This window comes from Poecile atricapillus, chromosome 33 (genome assembly GCF_030490865.1).
Source record: "Poecile atricapillus isolate bPoeAtr1 chromosome 33, bPoeAtr1.hap1, whole genome shotgun sequence".
Lineage (NCBI taxonomy): Eukaryota > Metazoa > Chordata > Aves > Passeriformes > Paridae > Poecile > Poecile atricapillus.
Genome location: NC_081281.1, coordinates 612,128 through 631,062, shown reverse-complemented (window position 1 = coordinate 631,062; position 18,935 = coordinate 612,128). Strand labels below are relative to the sequence as shown.

Sequence of the window (18,935 nt, the reverse complement as noted above, 5' to 3'; positions counted from 1 at the left end):
GCCCATCCCCGCTCGCCACCGCCTGAAGCAAGGGCATCCCTCGGGCCCTGCCGGCCACCAGCCCTGCGACACCACCGGCCTGCCCAGGGCCCCGCTCTGCCGCCTTCGTGCTCTGCTGGGATCCCTTCAGGAATCGCTGCCCGCTCCCAGCACCGACCCAGCTCAGCTCCGGCTCCCGTGGCTCGGCCTGGGCTGCACCGGGCTCTGTCCATGGCCAGGAGACGCTGGGAGCCCTCAGCCAGGGCTCTGCTCTCCTGCTGATCCCCTCCCACCCTCACACGGCAATAAAAACTGGCTTGCATTGCAATCTTCACCCGGCTCTCGTCTCTCTTTGCTCCCCAGCCACTGTCCCCAGCCCAGGGCCCTTCCCAGGGGGGTTCCAGGCAGCTCCGCTCGCACAAGGCCGAGGAGAAGCCCTGGCAGTGATGCCTTGAGAAGGCCGACCTAGAACAGAGGCCAGACACAGTTCAGAGTAAAGCAGGGATTTATTGAAAGCCTGAAAGGAAACACCTTGGGCAGAACAGGAGCCTGGCCAGGGCTACACCCAAGAGGGACCCAAAAACGGTCACAAAATGGACAACTGGCCACCAGGGCTCACATTTTTATAAGTTTGGTCCATCTGCATCTTGGGGTTCATTGTCCAATTACAGCTTCAGGTTATGAAGTCCCATCCTTCTTGTTTTCTCGTTTCACCCAACCCTTGGTGATGCTTTGGGACCTGAAACTCCTAAAGACTGTCCTTGCAGCAGCAGGAGAACTTCCCACAGCCCCGTGCTCCAAGCCAGACCTTGCTGGCCCTTAGCTGCCCCTGCTCACACTGAATTACAGCACCCACGTTAAAACAGTATTTAATATATGGGTAATATTGGATGCTTTGTAACTATTGGGATAATATGGATAGAGGATGAAATAATCTTGTCTAAAAATGAACTTACAAGCAAATAGGAAATCCCAAACCCAGGGAGTTCTTGGTGTTCCTTTGGTATCTGGAAGGAATTTTCACACAGATCAATAGAAGGGACCTCAGAGGGGTTGGAACTCCAAGCTCCTGCTCCAAGAGCTTTGTGCTCCTTGGGACTGAACCCTGTGGACATTTCATGGCATGGAGAGGAGAGTGGGCAAGATCTGCTTGGCTCTATCTCCTCCCTTCCCAGCTGCCACCACCTCCAGCTGCTCAGCCCAGAACCCCTGGGCCATGGGGAGCTCATCCCTGCATTTCCCTGCAGCTTTCAGTGACACCAACCACTGGCTGTCCAGCCCAAGAGGTGGTGTCAGGTTTGCTGCTCGGGCTGAGGGTTTGGAAGAGCTCCTGCAAGACCCTTGGGGCAATTCCCCATTGTCAGGGCGGGCTTTGGGAACGTCCTGCGTTTCCTGCTGTGGGGAGAACAGGGGCAGCCGGCTGGGATGTGCTGCCCCGAGCCAGCGGGGTCTGACATCCTCGGCTGGGACACACCTGTCCAGCTGTCCCCAGGCTCCAAGGGCGCTGCCCTGGGGGATTCCAAGAGCCCAGCAGCCAGCCGGGAGACTGCGGGCAGTGGGCAAGAGGGAGGAGGAAGCAAAACCAGGAGTCAAGGTTACAATGCAAGACAGCTTTTATTGCAGGGGGAGGGCAGGAGGGGCTTGGCAGAAGAGCAGGGCCATGGCCAAGGGTTTGCCGTGTCCTGGCCCTGGGCAGAGGCGGGTGAGCAGGAGCAGCAGCTCCGGGCGAGTCTCTGGGATCGGGGCACACGGAGCCCCGTGGGGATGCTCAGGCGGGGCAGGGACAAGGCAGAGGTGGTTCCCAAGCTGGCTCGAGGCGTCCAAGGTGCGGAGCCCGGCCATGCCAAAGGGGGTTTCTTCCACACAGCGTCGGGTCGGGATGTGCCGGGGTTTCTCCTGGAGCTCTCTTTGGTCTGAGGCCGCACTCGGGATGGAGCTTAGCAGGGCCCGCAGTTGCCATTGAGGTAGCGGTGGCCGCTGCTCCAGCCACCGTAGCCACCGTAGCCACCGTAGCCACCGTAGCCACCGTAGCCACCATAGCCTCCACAACCCCAGCCCCCATAGCCCCCACGGCCTCCATAGCCCCAACCCCCATAGCCACCACGGCCTCCATAGCCCCAGCCCCCATAACCACCATAGCCCCCTCCGTAGCCTCCGTAGCCTCCGTAGCCTCCGTAGCCCCAACCGCCGTAGCCTCCACGGCCTCCAAAGGAGCCACCGGAGCCGGCTCCGACGTAGGGAGCTCCTGCCGAGCCCACGGCACTCTGCTGCGGGAAGGAGCTGAGGATGGGCCCGGGGAAGGTGACCACCGAGGGAGGAGGCTGGATGACCACCGTGGAGTCAGGGCACTGCCTCACACAGGGCTCGTTGCAGGTGTCAGCCAGAGGAGCCGGGGTGGCCACCCCACAGGTGGGGACGCACAGGCTGGAGCAGGACATCCTTCAGACAGTCAGGGAAAGCTGCAAGACAAGGCAGAGCCACGGGCTCATCTCAAAACTCCTCTCCTGGCTCTCTCCCACCTTTGCCTCTGTCCCACAGCACGCTCTGGATCATCTCAGGCGTTCTGAACACAGCTCCACTGCACTGAAATGCCTGCTCAAATCTCTTGCCCTCGCAATCCCTGGGTCTTGCATGCCCATGGGAATGAAGAGAACTTTAACATCCAGAGCGGATGGAAAATCCTCAAGCTCCCAAAAGCCCTCGGTCCTTTGGTGCAACCCCAACCATCCTAACTCTGCACTAGGAGAGCAAGGGGAGCATCCAAGCAAAGGTTCCTCGAGATCGCCCCAGACAAAGGTTCACTGAGAAAGCCACGGATGGAGAAGGAAAGAGGAGAGAAGGCTTGGACTTACCAAGTTGATAAGGCGAGTCAAGCAGTGGAAGGTGGATAGAGCTCTGTGAAAACTCTGGGCCTTTTATACATCTCCCAAAGGGCCTGGGGCATCAGCAAAGGGAGCGGTGGCAAAAAAACAGGTAATTAGGAATTCAAGCTGACAAGCTTAATCAGAGAGATAATGATGCAATACAATTATACACCACAACATCAGGGAGATTGGTGTGGAAACGTGCCCTGGACCGATTGGAGGCTCTTGCTGGGACAGCCATGGCCCATCATTACATGACAGACACGGTGCTGCTGGAGCTCAGCTCACAGCCCCAATAAACCCTGCCTTGTGCCTGATCCCTGGCTTTGCTGACAAAGAATTCCGAGAATCCTTTGGGATGCGGCCGTGCCCAGCCCCGCCACCCTGAGCCCCAGCCCGGCTGTGCCCGTGAGCCAGCAGTGCCCAGCTGGGCCTGTCCTGGGTCACAGCCAGGGCCAGCCTGGCTCTGGGGGGCTCAGCCAACACCCCCTGGCCCAGCCCTTGTGGCCAGCTGGGCAACCCAGGCCCTCCGGGAGGGCTTGGCCAGCTCTCAGCTCACAGCCACGGGGCTGGAGGAGCTGCAGGGACCCGGCCCCGCTGCTGCCCTGCTGCTCCTCCCGTTGTGTCCCCTCTGTCACAGCTGTCCCGGGCTCTGTCCCACCGCTCTCCCCCTCCCCTTTGGTTTTGGGGGTTGCCCATGGGTGGGATCTGCCCCCTCTGCTCTTTGTGTGGCCATCAAGGCAAACTGGGATGTGGAAATCCCAATGTTCTCCAGAACCTTGGAGGGGACAATTCACTGAGGTGTCAGGGCAGCCCAAAAGCTGGGGATGAACATGTTGTGCTGGCACTGGGAGTTGGTGGGATTTGGAGAACACCCCGAGAGTGGCTTCTCCTTTTGCCCAAGCTGCTGCTGCCTCTGTTTACCAGCCCGTAAAAGGGAGGTAATGACAGGGGTGATGGCTGGGGCAGCGTTTCAAAGAGCTGCTGCAAGATGCCAGGAATTCTTCTCAGTAAGCAAAGTGAGGGATTAGGGACAAATCAGGGTTTATTGGGGCTGTGCGTGTCGCTCCAGCGGCACCGTGTCTGTCATGTAATGATGGGCCACGGCTGTCCCTCCCATCACTTCCGTCATGTCCAGGACACGTTTTCACACCTGTGTCCCCACTCTGGGGATGCCATGGAATTATCTTGCGACATTATCTCTCTGATGAAGCTTGTCAGCGTAAATTCCTAATTACTTGCGTTTTTTGCCACCACCCCCTGTCCTGAAGCCCCAGGCGCTCTGGGGTGTATAAAAGACCTGAGCTCCTTGCAGAGTTCCATCCGCATCCATCCACTTGACTCCTCTCCTCACCAAGGGTAAGCGCAGCTCCCCAAAGCCTCTTGGGGTTCTCTTTCTGTCTCCTTCCATGCAATTCCATCCTCACACCTTTGCTCTCTTCTGGGGGTGTTTTCCAGAAATTTCTGACTGTCTGAAGGATGTCCTGCTCCAGCCTGTGCGTCCCCACCTGTGGGGTGGCCACCCCGGCCCCTCTGGCTGACACCTGCAACGAGCCCTGCGTGAGGCAGTGCCCTGACTCCACGGTGGTCATCCAGCCTCCTCCCTCGGTGGTCACCTTCCCCGGGCCCATCCTCAGCTCCTTCCCGCAGCAGAGTGCCGTGGGCTCGGCAGGAGCTCCCTACGTCGGAGCCGGCTCCGGTGGCTCCTTTGGTAGCCATGGAGGCTACGGCGGTTGGGGCTACGGAGGCTACGGAAGCTACGGAGGGGGCTATGGTGGTTATGGGGGCTGGGGCTATGGAGGCCGTGGTGGCTATGGGGGTTGGGGCTATGGAGGCCGTGGGGGCTATGGGGGCTGGGGTTGTGGAGGCTATGGTGGCTACGGTGGCTACGGTGGCTACGGTGGCTACGGTGGCTACGGTGGCTGGAGCAGCGGCCACCGCTACCTCAATGGCAACTGCGGGCCCTGCTAAGCTCCATCCCGAGTGCGGCCTCAGACCAAAGAGAGCTCCAGGAGAAACCCCGGCACATCCCGACCCGACGCTGTGTGGAAGAAACCCCCTTTGGCATGGCCGGGCTCCGCACCTTGGACGCCTCGAGCCAGCTTGGGAACCACCTCTGCCTTGTCCCTGCCCCGCCTGAGCATCCCCACGGGGCTCCGTGTGCCCCGATCCCAGAGACTCGCCCGGAGCTGCTGCTCCTGCTCACCCGCCTCTGCCCAGGGCCAGGACACGGCAAACCCTTGGCCATGGCCCTGCTCTTCTGCCAAGCCCCTCCTGCCCTCCCCCTGCAATAAAAGCTGTCTTGCATTGTAACCTTGACTCCTGGTTTTGCTTCCTCCTCCCTCTTGCCCACTGCCCGCAGTCTCCCGGCTGGCTGCTGGGCTCTTGGAATCCCCCAGGGCAGCGCCCTTGGAGCCTGGGGACAGCTGGACAGGTGTGTCCCAGCCGAGGATGTCAGACCCCGCTGGCTCGGGGCAGCACATCCCAGCCGGCTGCCCCTGTTCTCCCCACAGCAGGAAACGCAGGACGTTCCCAAAGCCCGCCCTGACAATGGGGAATTGCCCCAAGGGTCTTGCAGGAACTCTTCCAAACCCTCAGCTTGAGCAGCAAACCTGACACCACCTCTTGGGCTGGACAGCCAGTGCTTGGTGTCACTGAAAGCTGCAGGGAAATGCAGGGATGAGCTCCCCATGGCCCAGGGGTTCTGGGCTGAGCAGCTGGAGGTGGTGGCAGCTGGGAAGGGAGGAGATAGAGCCAAGCAGATCTTGCCCACTCTCCTCTCCATGCCATGAAATGTCCACAGGGTTCAGTCCCATGGAGCACAAAGCTCTTGGAGCAGCAGCTTGGAGTTCCAACCTCTCTGAGGTCCCTTCTATTGATCTGTGTGAAAATTCCTTCCAGATACCAAAGGAACACCAAGAACTCCCTGGGTTTGGGATTTCCTATTTCCTTGTAAGTTCATTTTTAGACAAGATTATTTCATCCTCTATCCATATTATCCCAATAGTTACAAAGCATCCAATATTACCCATATATTAAATAATATTTAATGTGGGTGTTGTAATTCAGTGTGAGCAGGGGCAGCTAAGGGCCAGCAAGGTCTGGCTTGGAGCACGGGGCTGTGGGAAGTTCTCCTGCTGCTGCAAGGACAGTCTTTAGGAGTTTCAGGCTCCAAAGCATCACCAAGGGTTGGGTGAAACGAGAAAACAAGAAGGATGGGACTTCATAACCTGAAGCTGTAATTGGACAATGAACCCCAAGATGCAGATGGACCAAACTGATATAAATGTGAGCCCTGGTGGCCAGTTGTCCATTTTGTGACCGTTTTTGGGTCCCTCTTGGGTGTAGCTCTGGCCAGGCTCCTGTTCTGCCCAAGGTGTTTCCTTTCAGGCTTTCAATAAATCCCTGCTTTACTCTGAACTGTGTCTGGCCTCTGTTCTAGGTCGGCCTTCTCAAGGCATCACTGCCAGGGCTTCTCCTCGGCCTTGTGCGAGCGGAGCTGCCTGGAACCCCCCTGGGAAGGGCCCTGGGCTGGGGACAGTGGCTGGGGAGCAAAGAGAGACGAGAGCCGGGTGAAGATTGCAATGCAAGCCAGTTTTTATTGCCGTGTGAGGGTGGGAGGGGATCAGCAGGAGAGCAGGGCCCTGGCTGAGGGCTCCCAGCGTCTCCTGGCCATGGACAGAGCCCGGTGCAGCCCAGGCCGAGCCACGGGAGCCGGAGCTGAGCTGGGTCGGTGCTGGGAGCGGGCAGCGATTCCTGAAGGGATCCGAGCAGAGCACGAAGGCGGCAGAGCGGGGCCCTGGGCAGGCCGGTGGTGTCGCAGGGCTGGTGGCCGGCAGGGCCCGAGGGATGCCCTTGTTTCAGGCGGTGGCGAGCGGGGATGGGCCGGGGGCGATCATGGAGCTCTGCTGGGGCTGGGCTGGCACTCGGGCTGGGGCTTAGCAGGGCCCACAGCCTCTGTAGCCACCACAGCTGCCCCCATAACCTCCATAGCCCCCAGAGCCTCCATAACATCCCCAGGCTCCAGAGCCCCCATAGCCCCCACAGCTACCGTAGCCCCCGTAGCCTCCATAGCCCCCATAGCCTCCATAGCCCCCGTAGCCTCCATAGCCCCCACGGCGTCCACCGGAGCCACCGGAGCCGCCTCCGACGTAGGGAGCTCCTGCCGAGCCCACGGAGCTGTGCTGAGGGAAGGAGCTGAGGATGGGCCCGGGGAAGGTGACCACCGAGGTCGGGGGCTGGATGACCACCGTGGAGTCGGGGCACTGCCTCACGCAGGGCTCATTGCAGGTGTCAGCCAGAGGGCAAGTGGAGGCCAGACAGGAGGGAGAACACAGGCTGGAGCAGGACATGGTTCCGACAGGTAAAGGTTTCTGGAAAACAGAAGAGGAAGATGTAGAAGAGGCAAAGGTGTGAGGAAGGAGCTGTGTTGAGAGAGGCAGAGAGAGATCCCCAAGAGGCTTTGGGGAGCTGCGCTTACCCTTGGTGAGGAGAGGAGTCAAGTGGATGGATGCGGATGGAACTCTGCAAGGAGCTCAGGTCTTTTATACACCCCAGAGCGCCTGGGGCATTGTCCAGGTGGTGGGGGCAGACCCCCCCTCACAGTAATTTGGAATTCACGCTGACAAGCTTCATAATGTGAAGGGACGCCGGAAAATTCTGTCATCCCCCCATTGTGGACAATGGCCTGGACATGAGTGGACAAGAGTTCACAAGAGTGGACAAGAGTGAGGTGCTTACGAGGACAGCCGTGGCTCATCATTACGTGACAGACACGATGCTGCTGGAGCTCAGCTCACAGCCCCAATAAACCCTGATTTGTCCCTAATCCCTCACTTTGCTTACCGAGAAGAATTCCAGGCATCTTGCAGCAGCTCTTTGAAACGCTGCCCCAGCCATCACCCCTGTCATTACCTCCCTTTTACGGGCTGGTAAACAGAGGCAGCGGCAGCTTGGGCAAAAGGAGAAGCCACTCTCGGGGTGTTCTCCAAATCCCACCAACTCCCAGTGCCAGCACAACATGTTCATCCCCAGCTTTTGGGCTGCCCTGACACCTCAGTGAATTGTCCCCTCCAAGGTTCGGGAGAACATTGGGATTTCCACATCCCAGTTTGCCTTGATGGCCACACAAAGAGCAGAGGGGGCAGATCCCACCCATGGGTAACCCCCAAAACCAAAGGGGAGGGGGAGAGCGGTGGGACAGAGCCCGGGACAGCTGTGACAGAGGGGACACAACGGGAGGAGCAGCAGGGCAGCAGCGGGGCCGGGTCCCTGCAGCTCCTCCAGCCCCGTGGCTGTGAGCTGGGAGCTGGCCGAGCCCTCCTGGAGGGCCTGGGTTGCCCAGCTGGCCACAAGGGCTGGGTCAGGGGGTGTTGGCCGAGCCCCCCAGAGCCAGGCTGGCCCTGGCTGTGACCCAGGACAGGCCCAGCTGGGCACTGCTGGCTCACGGGCACAGCCGGGCTGGGGCTCAGGGTGGCGGGGCTGGGCACGGCCGCATCCCAAAGGATTCTCGGGATTCTTTGTCAGCAAAGCCAGGGATCAGGCACAAGGCAGGGTTTATTGGGGCTGTGAGCTGAGCTCCAGCAGCATCGTGTCTGTCATGTAATGATGGGCCATGGCTGTCCCAGCAAGAGCCTCCAATTGGTCCAGGGCACGTTTCCACACCAATATCTCCAATACAGGAATGACAAGGAACTGTCCACCATCATTACCTTTGTCATTTAATTTCTCTGCTTGAATTACTAATTACTGGGGGTTTGCCCCCGCCCCCTGGCCCATGCCTCAGGCACTCTGGGCTGTATAAAAGGTCCAAGGGCTCCACAGGTCTCCATCCAGCTCTCTCCACTTGACTCTTCTCATTGATCGCTCTGGTAAGTCCAAGTCCTCCCTCCAGCCTTCCTCCCTCACCTGTGCCTTTCCCAGGGAATCTTTGGATGGGCATTTCCCGAGGAATCTTTGTCCCCGTGCTCCTCCAGCCCTCCCAGTGCAGAGTTGGGATGGTTGGGGCTCTCCCCGTGGACTCAGGTCCTGCGGGAGCCGGCTGATTGGGATGTGGGAGTTTTTCTCCATTCCCATGGGCCAGCAAGAGCCGGGGATGGCGAGGGGAGCAGGGGAGCCAAGGAACCATTCCAGCTGTGCCAGGGCTTTAGCTGGGAATGCCTGGCACGATCCAGAGCCCGTCCTGGGGCACGGGCTGCAGGTGGGAGAGAGCCAGCAGGGATTTGGGATGAGTCCTTGGCGTGAGCCGTGGCTCTGCCTTGTCTTGCAGCTTTCCCTGCCAAACCAAAGGATGTCCTGCTCCAGCCTGTGTGCCCCTTGCGGCTTGGCCTCCACTTGCCCTCTGGCTGACACCTGCAACGAGCCCTGCGTGAGGCAGTGCCCCGACACCACGGTGGTCATCCAGCCCCCGGTCTCGGTGGTCACCTTCCCCGGGCCCATCCTCAGCTCCTTCCCTCAGCACAGCTCCGTGGGCTCGGCAGGAGCTCCCTACGTCGGAGGCGGCTCTGGTGGCTCCTATGGGGGCCGTGGGGGCTATGGGGGCTATGGAGGCCACGGGGGCTATGGAGGCTACGGTAGCTATGGTGGGGGCTATGGGGGCTGTGGGGGCTATGGTGGGGGCTATGGTGGTGGCTATGGGGGTTATGGGGGCTGTGGGGGCTATGGCCGCGGTTCCAGGTCCTATGGAGGAGGCTGCGGCTCCTGCTAAAGCCCAAATCCCCCCGGAGCTCGGAGCTGCCTCCGCCCGCGGGCTCCAGCAGCAGCCCCTCGTGTCTTCTGCCGCCTGAGCCAGGATGAAGCTGCAGCCCCTGCTCAGGGCCGGCCCAGCAGCCCCGGCAGCTGCGGGGTCCCTGTCACCTGCACGGTGACCCCACAGAGCCTCGGCCGGCGCCTTTGGGGCTCCCAGCGCTGCCTCCTGAAGCTGCCCCCTCTCTGCCATCCCAGCCAGCTGTGCTGAGCCTCGCCTGAGGCTCTGCCCTGCTCTGCCCGGCTCCGAGACCCCCGGCCCTCCCTGGCAAGGGGAATCTCTGGGCTGGAGCCCTGCCTTGGGCCTCGCTGCTGCCTTAGGATTTTTGTGTTTCCAGTGCGTTGTTGCTGCGCTGGTTTGTCTCTCGCTGCTTGTGAACTTTTTCATGCACAATAAAGAATCTGCATTGCTGCAATCCCTTGGATTTTTGGTTGGTTTTTGTGGGTTGGCTCCTCTGATGTTGCGTGCTGAGCTGGGAGATGTTCGTGTGATCCCAGAATCATTCCAAACCCAACATCCAGTTTTTCACCGATCCCCACCGTGTCACTCAGCCCAGAGCTCTGAGTCCTGTTATTCCCTGGACAATTCCAGAGGTGGGGACTCCCAACCTCCCTGGGCAACCCCCGCCAGTCCTGACCACCCTTCCCAGGAACAAATTCTTCCCCAGATGAAGCTCAAACCACAGCTTTTATCATCCAGTGGCACATGAATGACCAGGGCTCCTGAGAGTTTCAGCAGCTTGTGTTGCATCACAGAAAGGATGGGAATTAGTCATTATCCCTACTCCGAGAGACAGGTTTGAAGGGAAAAGTATCATTTAATTTATTTATTCCCTTGTGGTCCTTCAGCAAAAATTACAGTGTCTTCCCTTTTTTCCACAGTCGATAATTTTGGCAGTTCAAAGCTCTTCTCAGACGCCTATAACTGCTTTATTTATTTATAGGCTGTTATTAGTCTATTTAAAACTTAATTTTCTTCTCAGCTGCTTCGTTATTGAAAAAGAGTCACTTCAAAGGTGCCAGTTGAGGCAGTTCGATGTTGGCTTTAGTCAGAATTTATTTTATACCTTTCAAACTTTGCATTCAAATGTGGCTCTGCACGGGCAGCCACCACTGCTTCATCTCCTCATCCCCCAAATCTGGATTTATTTCTACTTTTACCTTCAGATTTCTCGGAGTGAACAAAATATATGTTAAAATTCCATGAATTTTAACTCCTCCTTTAACCGGACTCCTGTTAAAGTAGCTAAATCAGCCTGTAGGTCTGAGACAGAAGTATTTGTTTTATCCTTATGTGGTCTTGTGCATCCTGAGACACATAAACCTTTCCAGTTTTTATTTGGGAATTTGTCTATGACTCCCCAGATTTTATTGACTGGAGTTAGTTAGAGAAAAGATTGAAAAGGTGCAGCTAAATTTAGAGACCAGGCTACAGCTTGAGCTGTGCTTCTGCATGGATGAATTCATCCAAATCCATCAAAAGCCTTAGGAAATCTCCAGCCCGAAATTTGCTGGAAATACAACCCCCGGTTTTACTGTTTTTTTTTTTTTTTCGTTTTTTTATTTACTTTAAATTATTTATTATTTACTGGGGGTGTTTTTATTTTGTGCTCGTATTTTGGGCTGAGGCCAATCCAGCTCTGTTCCCTTGGCGGGACTGTACCCTGGGAGATCTCCAAAATCCTTTCCCACCCAAAATTCTGGGATTCTGGGATTCTGGGGTGCCGGGATTGCCTCTGCGCCTTCAAAGGGCGGCAATCCCAACGAGGGTTCGAGGGTTTAATTGAGTTTTCAAAGCTCATTTGTGCCCAGACTCTGAGACACCTCTGCCAGGAATAATTTGAGTCACTCCTCATCCCAAGGACGTGATGGAACAGCCTGGGAACTTCGCACTTCCATTGTCATTCCAATGGAGCCTGGAGTGAAGGAAAAGTGAATTTTTCCGCTCTGGAAAGTGAAATTTTCTGCTGTGTAACAGATCGGGTCTCTCCCTCCGGAAAGATGGGGAAATCCCAGACACTGCCAGCACAAAAGCAGGGGAGAAGGAGGGGTTTTCTCCCAGTTTATCTGGTGTTACCCCCCAAAATTTAATTAATTAGCAGCCCATCCGTGCCTTAGTGATTTACAGACGCTGTTGTGTCCAATGCCTGCACACCCGCTGGGATGCGAAAGCAAATTTAAAGGAATATTTCCCTACATTTCCGAGGAAATTCGGGAATTGGAATTCGTTTTTGGAGGTTCTACTGCATCGCTATTGGTTTGCAAAACGTGTTTGAGAAAAGCCGCAGGGTTTGGTGCGACTCCATGAAACATCGAGCTGGGGAGAAAAATCTGTGTCCAGGAAAAGCCAGAAAAAAGCAAACCAGGGCCACTTCACGATGCTGGAACGTTTTTTAATGAGAGTAAAGCTGACAATCACGATGGAAAATAGCACAGAGAGAAGAAAGAATGGGCACGACATTAATTTATCTGAGCAGAAAATCTCGCGGTTTCATCGGCACAACTTTGGCTGTCGATTTTCCGTTTTCAGGCTTTCCCCTTTGTTTCCAGTCCCATGGAACGAAGCTGACTGGGATGTGAAAGTAAATTTAGGGTGATTTAAGGTTTCTCTGGGGCAGTTTCAAAGGCGGTTAAGTCAGAAATTCATTCCTAGGACAGGCACCCTGCAGGTTTCGCTAAACTGAGCTGGGAAATTGCCATAAATTGAGAGATTTGTTAACAAATATTAAAAGCTGTTCCTTTTACACCACCAAACCCAAGGAGGGATGAGAGATACAGCAGAGAAAAAGGGAAAACAAAGCGTTTTGAAGGAACATCGAGGAAACTTTAACAGGAACCCCGAGATCCCCCAGGTCCCGTCGCATCCCTGGACTCGGAGCTCCGGGAAAGCCTCGGCCGGGAATTCCATCATTAATTCCCTGTGAAATCCCAGTGGATTTAGCAGGGGTAGCAGCTGCCGTAGGAGTATCTCTGGTAGTAGCGGGAGGAGTAGGGCGAGCAGTAGCGGGGGCTGAAGGAGGGGCAGCAGTCGCGGTAGCCACACAGCCTCCCGTAGTAGCCCTGGTAGCCGCAGGGGCTGCCGCAGTCGTAGCTGCGGGAGCTGAACACGGTGCCGTAGCTGCAGGGGGAGTAGCAGGAATCCTCACACTGCCGCTGGTAGCAGAAAGTCATCTTGGGGCTGGAGGGAGGCTGGAAAGGAGAAAAAGCCCGTGAGGTGTGTCCCGACAGCGAGGAAAGCCCGAGGAAACGCTGCGGGGAAGGGAGAGACCGCAAACCGCTGCCCAATGCCCTCATCCATTGCTCCCTCCCGAATTTAGGGCCAAATTAGCGCCCCAATTAAGGCCGAATTTCTTCCCCCTAATCCTCCACCCTGAGCAGCCTTGCTGGGCTTTTCCACACAGCCCCGCTGGAAAATGGGGCTGTGAACCGCGACCCTGAGTCAAAGCAGGGCTGGAGCATCCTCAGAGCTGCGCTGGAAGACTTGAAGGGAAAAGAGGATCCGTGAAGGACTGAGACTGCTTCAAACAGTCAAATATTCAAAAATCCAGGGAGGAAAGATTGTTTTGCGCCGGGATAACTCCTAAATCACAGCCTCAATTCCCTTTGGCTGCAGCGTTTGTAGATTAGCAGGGAAAAAAATTAATAAAGGAGGGGGAAGAGGCTGAAATCCGTCCCTTCATCACTCGCTCGAATTTCCCAAATCTGTTCCCACTTACCCTGGTCTGCAAGGAGAAGAAGGCAGGAGAAGGGAATGGTTTCTCCGCAGGGCTGCGGGGGTTTTTATGGAGCTGCCGGTCCCGCCCCGCACAAGGGACACGTGTCGGGGTCACCCCAAATTTCCAGCCCCTTTTCCTCCCCTCATCGATATTCCTGAGGATGGATCCGACATCGTGGCAGGGAGGCTCCGCCCGCCGGGTCCCTTTGATCCCGAAGCCACTCAGGGCAATTAAACCTCGCCATCATCGCGCTGAATTTGCGCTTTGGGACAGCGGCGACTCCTCGGGATCAGCAAAGTCCTGCGGAATTCCAAACGCGGCAGCTTTGCAAGAGCGGCCTCGCTGTGAATTTGCTTTGTCGTGTTTTTTTTTCCCCCGGGACAGTCATGGAAGGGACGCACGACCTTTGCTTTTTTTATGAATTTCATCATTTTTAATAACACGCGGGACATCGGCGCGTCCTCGCCGATCCCTCCCAACATTTCCTGCGACTTCCAAAGGGGGAAAAGAGCCGCTCTTTGATTTGGAAGGGGATGTTATTGATTCAGCCAGAAAATTGGCCTGTGAGCATTGAAATGGTATGTCCAGGGTGTATTTTTAGAGGGGGAAAAAATAATCTCCCGCAGAGCCGGATCTGAAGGTATAAATTACAATTTTAATAAAGCCAAGGAACAGGACACCCCAATCCACCCCAATTTTTTGGAGCGGGTGTTACATAACAGCGGGGCGTAGCAACGTGGTGTTCATATTGAAATAATAAATCTCTTTGTGCCCGAAAATATTTAATAAGTCTTAATGAAGGCTTTGATATTCCAAATTTAGAGAAAGGCCCAGAACTCCTGACGTGCTGCCTGTCATTATCCTCCCCTGGGATGGGAGTAAACAGCAAAACAGCGTTTGGAGGTGAAGGTCACCAGGGAACCCCAGGCTGGGGTTCAATATTATTCACCTTCATTAGGGAGAATTAAACACCTCAACAATATGAAAAAGAATTTTCATTAAACCACATTTAGAATTTTGGGGATTTCTCGGGAAAACTGCGGGTGTTACAGAGATAAATCGCTGGAGTTTTTTATCTTTCTCCTTGTCAGGAGTGAATCGTTTTCTAAGCACGGAGCAGATCTTTTTGGAGCAAGAAAAATTCCTTCATTTCTTTCTACAGCTTAGGAATTTGTCGAAGTTCTGTTGAATTACTTAATAATATATTTTTAAAAAAATATAAATAAGAACAATATAAATATTCTGGCCTAAAAAATACGATTTTGAAATAGACCCAAGCAATAAATTATTTCTAAGGATTTTCATTTTGAAAAATAATTGAAATTCTTTCTCCCTCAGACGAATCCAGCATCATTGCAGGTTTCACACACAGACATTTGCCCATTCATCCCAAACTGGGATTGCCAACATCCATTAATTTCTTCTCTCAATATCCTTCCTTCCTTTTCCTGCTATAACTCAGATTTCGCCACCCTAATTCCCCAGATGTAATTGACCCAGGAAGTCTGGACATGAAAGAGGAGAGAGGAGCGAAGTCATCTTTTTGGCAGCCAAGAGCTGAGTAACGATCCCAAAGCGAGGAAAACAACCCCATCAGCTGCGGGGATGACGTGCGCGGGCTGACTTTGGGGTGATGAGAAGGAGTTTAAAGCACCAGAGGCTGGGGCAGATAAATGTATAAAAGGGAGAGAAACCCAAGGCTCTCCACTCGCACCTTCAGCCTCGGCTCTTGCTCAGCGTGGTAAGTCGGGCTTAAGGGGTTTTGAGGCCGGGTTGCTGCTGGGTTTTGCCCTGGCGGGGTAGGGGTGGAAGTTAAACTTTAAAATTGTGTTTTAGAGGCGGTTTCGTGGCCGTGTAGTTCAGGGTTTTTGTTGAAAACGGGGTGTTAAGATGCTGCTAAATGTAGGAATTAGGTTTCCCTAGACATGCACGAGGAGGAATGCTTTATTTGAGGGTATTACGGGTTATTTCAGGAGTTTTTATGAATTAGCTGTGTCAAGGGGGTTTAGGTGGGACATCACGGAAAGGTTCTTCCCGCAGAGGGTGGCCTTGGATGGAGAGGTTCATTTGGGATCATCCTTCTCTCCCGTCCCTGTTTTCCACCCTCACACGGGGCTGCCCAACAGCAGCGAATTCCCGCTGGATCTCCGGGACAGACCCGGCCTCACCTTTCAAACTGACAGCAGCCCCAGATTCGAGCCCCTGGGAGGGTGGGGAGGCCCTGGCACTGGATATTCCATGGATTCCGCATCCCTGGAAGCGTCCGAGGCCAGGCTGGGGGAAGGTGTCGCTGCCCGTGGCAGGGGTGGAACAGGATGAACTTTAATTCCCTCCCGACCCAAACCATTCCCCCAAATCTCCAATTCCTCCTCTCCTGCCTTCCAGCCTCGCCTCCCTCCAGCCCCAAGATGACTTTCTGCTACCAGCGGCAGTGTGAGGATTCCTGCTACTCCCCCTGCAGCTACGGCACCGTGTTCAGCTCCCGCAGCTACGACTGCGGCAGCCCCTGCGGCTACCAGGGCTACTACGGGAGGCTGTGTGGCTACCGCGACTGCTGCCCCTCCTTCAGCCCCCGCTACTGCTCGCCCTACTCCTCCCGCTACTACCAGAGATACTCCTACGGCAGCTGCTACCCCTGCTACCAGTGCTGAGCAGGAAAACCCCCCAAAATCCGCGCTGGGTGGATTTTGCCCTGGCTCAGCCCCGGTGATGGGTCCTGAGGGTTCGGGATCTCCCCGATGCCCGTTCATATTCTGATTAATTTCCTTTTTTTGCCGTTTTTCTCCATCTTTTGGGGTGAGATTATTGTGTGTTCTGAGGTGTGAGGGCAGAGCAGGAGGAGCAGGAGCCTCTCCGCTCTTCTCCAACACCTCTGCTGTGAGGTGTAGCTACTCCTCGGTGTATGATGGTGTGTAAACCTCTGGCTACTCCTGTGTTACTACAAGCTGTAACTTCTTGCTCTCATTAAAAGATCTTGCATCACACCGCTGCCTTGGGTTGTATTTTAATGTTCTTTTCAATATTACATTTGACTTTGCTAATTATTTACCTGACACACGCAGGAAAAGAGAACTTTAAAGGGGGGCACCGGTTTCCCAAATCTGCGGTTTTTAGCAGAAAATCTATCATTCTTTAGCAGAACAGTTTAGCATCCTGCCAGCGTCTGCCAGCCCCCACCATCGGCTAAAACCCTTCCCAAAGGAAGATCAGGAGGGCAGATCCCGGATATGGAAATCAGCATTTCCCTCTGCTCATCCAGATGTGCAAATTCAGCATCGGAAGGGATTTGTTTCTTATTTAAAGCCGCTCGGGTTTAGGCGTGAATTCGGTTTAAAAGGAGTTAAGGGTTGATGGAGTAAATAATAAACTTTCCTGCTCCAGAGTCAGATAAATTGGGACTGATTTCTGTTGGCAGAACGTATTTTTTCAAAATGTTCAGACTTAAATTTTGTATAGATGCAAAAAAAAACCCAAAACACAAAGGCAGTGAAGTTTCCTGAGGACGAACAGGTTTTAACCCGTCCCATGAATCAGAGCCCTTCATTAAATGCCTCAATTCATTATTCCTTGGGAATTTCACTCCATCTTTCTGTAATTAACAAGAGGTTCTATAAATTAGATTTCCACCTAATGACCGAACTCTTTTTTTAGTTCTTCCCTGTGTTTTTAGGCACAGAAGTGAATTCCCGTTTCTTCAACTCAATTTCGGATTTTCAGGGTTTGGGACACCCAGATTTTTGCATTAATTTGGATCGCTGAAGGAACTTTGGAGTTAGCTGAACTTCCCAGGACAATTCCTGGCCCTTCCAGTGCCCTTCAGCCCTTTGGGAGGTGCTTTGGTCACTCAGAAATGATCTGACCAGTGTAAACACCAACAAAATTAAATTTATTTACCCACGTCACAACTTCAATTAAAATAATTGGTTTCCTCTCCATCAGGGATCATTAATCTGTTCTCTGCCCAACCTGAGAACACAAAAAAAAAAAACCTCACAATTTTTTTTTTTTTTGTCTTAAAAACCCTTCTGGCTCCTCCTCATTTTTAGTGATGAAATCCAGATTTCAGAGCGGACAAGGGAATTTGTAGGAGTTAAAATTATAGAATTATTACACAGCAAATCTTATGAATGCTGGTTTTCAGCCTCCCCAGCACAAATCAAGAGGCTTTTTTAAAATTCAGCAAATACCTCCCTGTATGACCTTCCCCCGCAGTGAGCCAAGCCTCATTTGCATATTAAATGAGGATAATGACAGGCACAGGGGAAATGCTGAGCTTCATCAGAATTTATGGTATCAATGCCCTCCCAAAGCAGTCATTAGGAGCTAATTTGGGAATGTTTGGATTATTTAAACCCTCCCGGTTTGTTGCTGAGAGGCTCCTCGGGTATCACGAGCAGGTCGGGGAAGGGAGCCCCGGGGCCAAGGGAGGTTTTTCTCTATTTAAATCAATTCCTGACGTCCCCTGGAGCAGAGTGAGAGGGATGCAGCTGCAGCCGGCTGGAAAATGCCACCACAGCAGCTCAGGGAGTGATTCCTGCTTCTCTGCCTCAGGAAAATCCCTCCCATCCAAGGTAGGGGCTGCCCAGGAAAATCGTTTGGTAATTTTAACCCCTCTGAATTTAGGAGATCTGGGTTTCATCACTAAAGCTGAGGAGGACCCCAAAAGTTGGGTTTTTTTTAAAGAAAAAAAAAAGAAGATCCTCGTCTGGTTATTATGGATACAGAACCATGGGATGAGTTGGGTTGGAAGGGACCTTAAAGGTCTCCTAAAGGACACCTCCCACTACCCCAGGCTGCTCCAAGCCCTGTCCAGCCTGGCCTTGGACACTTCCAGGGGTGGAAAATCCCTGGAATAACCTGAGCCAGGCCCTGACATGGAACAATTCCTTCCCAAAATCCCACCTAAGCTCCCCCTCTGTCCCCCTGACCCCATTCCCTGTTTTCTGTCCCTGCAGTTCCAGAGGAAAAATTCCCTCTCCAGCTTCCCTGCAGATCCTCGGAGGGGCTCTGGGGTCTCCACAGCCTCAACATTCCCAACATTCCCAGCCTGGATCCACAGGGGAAGGGCTCCAGTCCCTTTATCAACTCCGTGGTCCCCTCTGGATTTGCTCCAACAATTCCTCGTCCCTTTGATATTGGGGACCCCAGAACTGGGCTCAGCATTCCCGGTGGGATCTCACCAGAAAGAGCAGAGCAGGAGAATCCCTTCCCTCACCCCCTGCCCATGGAGGCATCCCAGGAGAGGGAGGGATTCTGGGATGAGCTCACGCCGCCAGCTCATGCCCACAAATCCCATATATAAACCCTATAAATATCAGACACGTGAATGATAGCACGAGACACCGGCCCAAGCGAGTTTTTCCGGTAATTTCATCTGGAAAAAAAAAAAAAAAAAATAAAGGCAAAAAATAAAAACCCCCCCATACCATAAAAACTGACCACATTTCTCAGATGCTGCTTTAATTGATCCCGTGCCTCGGCCTGAACCTCTCCTAGGACAAATTATAGGCAGGAGAAGAACCTAAAGGAATCAATGGAACGCCTGTCATTAATTGTGACGGAAATCCCCGAGCACTCGGGGGTAATCCTCCTCCTCTCCCCGGGTGTTTTACGTCAGCCCAAAATGTGCGGT

The 18,935-nt window shown here is 54.2% G+C and overlaps 4 protein-coding genes across 8 annotated transcripts; 2 read left to right on the top strand and 2 right to left on the bottom strand.

Moving 5' to 3' along the window:
* Positions 1-1,916: 1,916 nt before the first annotated feature.
* Positions 1,917-2,417, bottom strand: LOC131590474 (claw keratin-like). Of its 2 annotated transcripts, XM_058860570.1 has the most exons (2): positions 2,102-2,417; positions 1,917-2,020 (listed from the first exon to the last, which is right to left on the bottom strand). In XM_058860570.1, exons 1-2 carry the CDS (start codon positions 2,415-2,417, stop codon positions 1,917-1,919), a joined length of 420 nt encoding a protein of 139 aa, XP_058716553.1. The 2 variants fall into 2 exon arrangements, with proteins under 2 accessions (XP_058716553.1, XP_058716552.1); XM_058860569.1 differs by having other exon boundaries at positions 1,917-2,417.
* A 1,905-nt stretch (positions 2,418-4,322) lies between these two features.
* Positions 4,323-4,814, top strand: LOC131590473 (claw keratin-like). Of its 4 annotated transcripts, none has more exons than XM_058860567.1 (2): positions 4,323-4,554; positions 4,645-4,814. In XM_058860567.1, the coding sequence occupies exons 1-2, from the start codon at positions 4,323-4,325 to the stop codon at positions 4,812-4,814; spliced, it is 402 nt and encodes a 133-aa protein (XP_058716550.1). The 4 variants fall into 4 exon arrangements, with proteins under 4 accessions (XP_058716550.1, XP_058716549.1, XP_058716548.1 ...); XM_058860566.1 differs by having other exon boundaries at positions 4,323-4,575; XM_058860565.1 differs by having other exon boundaries at positions 4,323-4,662; positions 4,711-4,814.
* A 1,967-nt stretch (positions 4,815-6,781) lies between these two features.
* Positions 6,782-7,195, bottom strand: LOC131590265 (claw keratin-like). The gene has a single exon (XM_058860194.1). The coding sequence runs from the start codon at positions 7,193-7,195 to the stop codon at positions 6,782-6,784; it is 414 nt and encodes a 137-aa protein (XP_058716177.1).
* Positions 7,196-9,132: 1,937 nt separating this feature from the next.
* LOC131590264 (claw keratin-like) lies at positions 9,133-15,971 on the top strand. Its single transcript, XM_058860193.1, has 3 exons — positions 9,133-9,532; positions 12,138-12,169; positions 15,682-15,971. The coding sequence occupies exons 1-3, from the start codon at positions 9,133-9,135 to the stop codon at positions 15,952-15,954; spliced, it is 705 nt and encodes a 234-aa protein (XP_058716176.1). The 3' UTR covers positions 15,955-15,971.
* Positions 15,972-18,935: the final 2,964 nt, after the last annotated feature.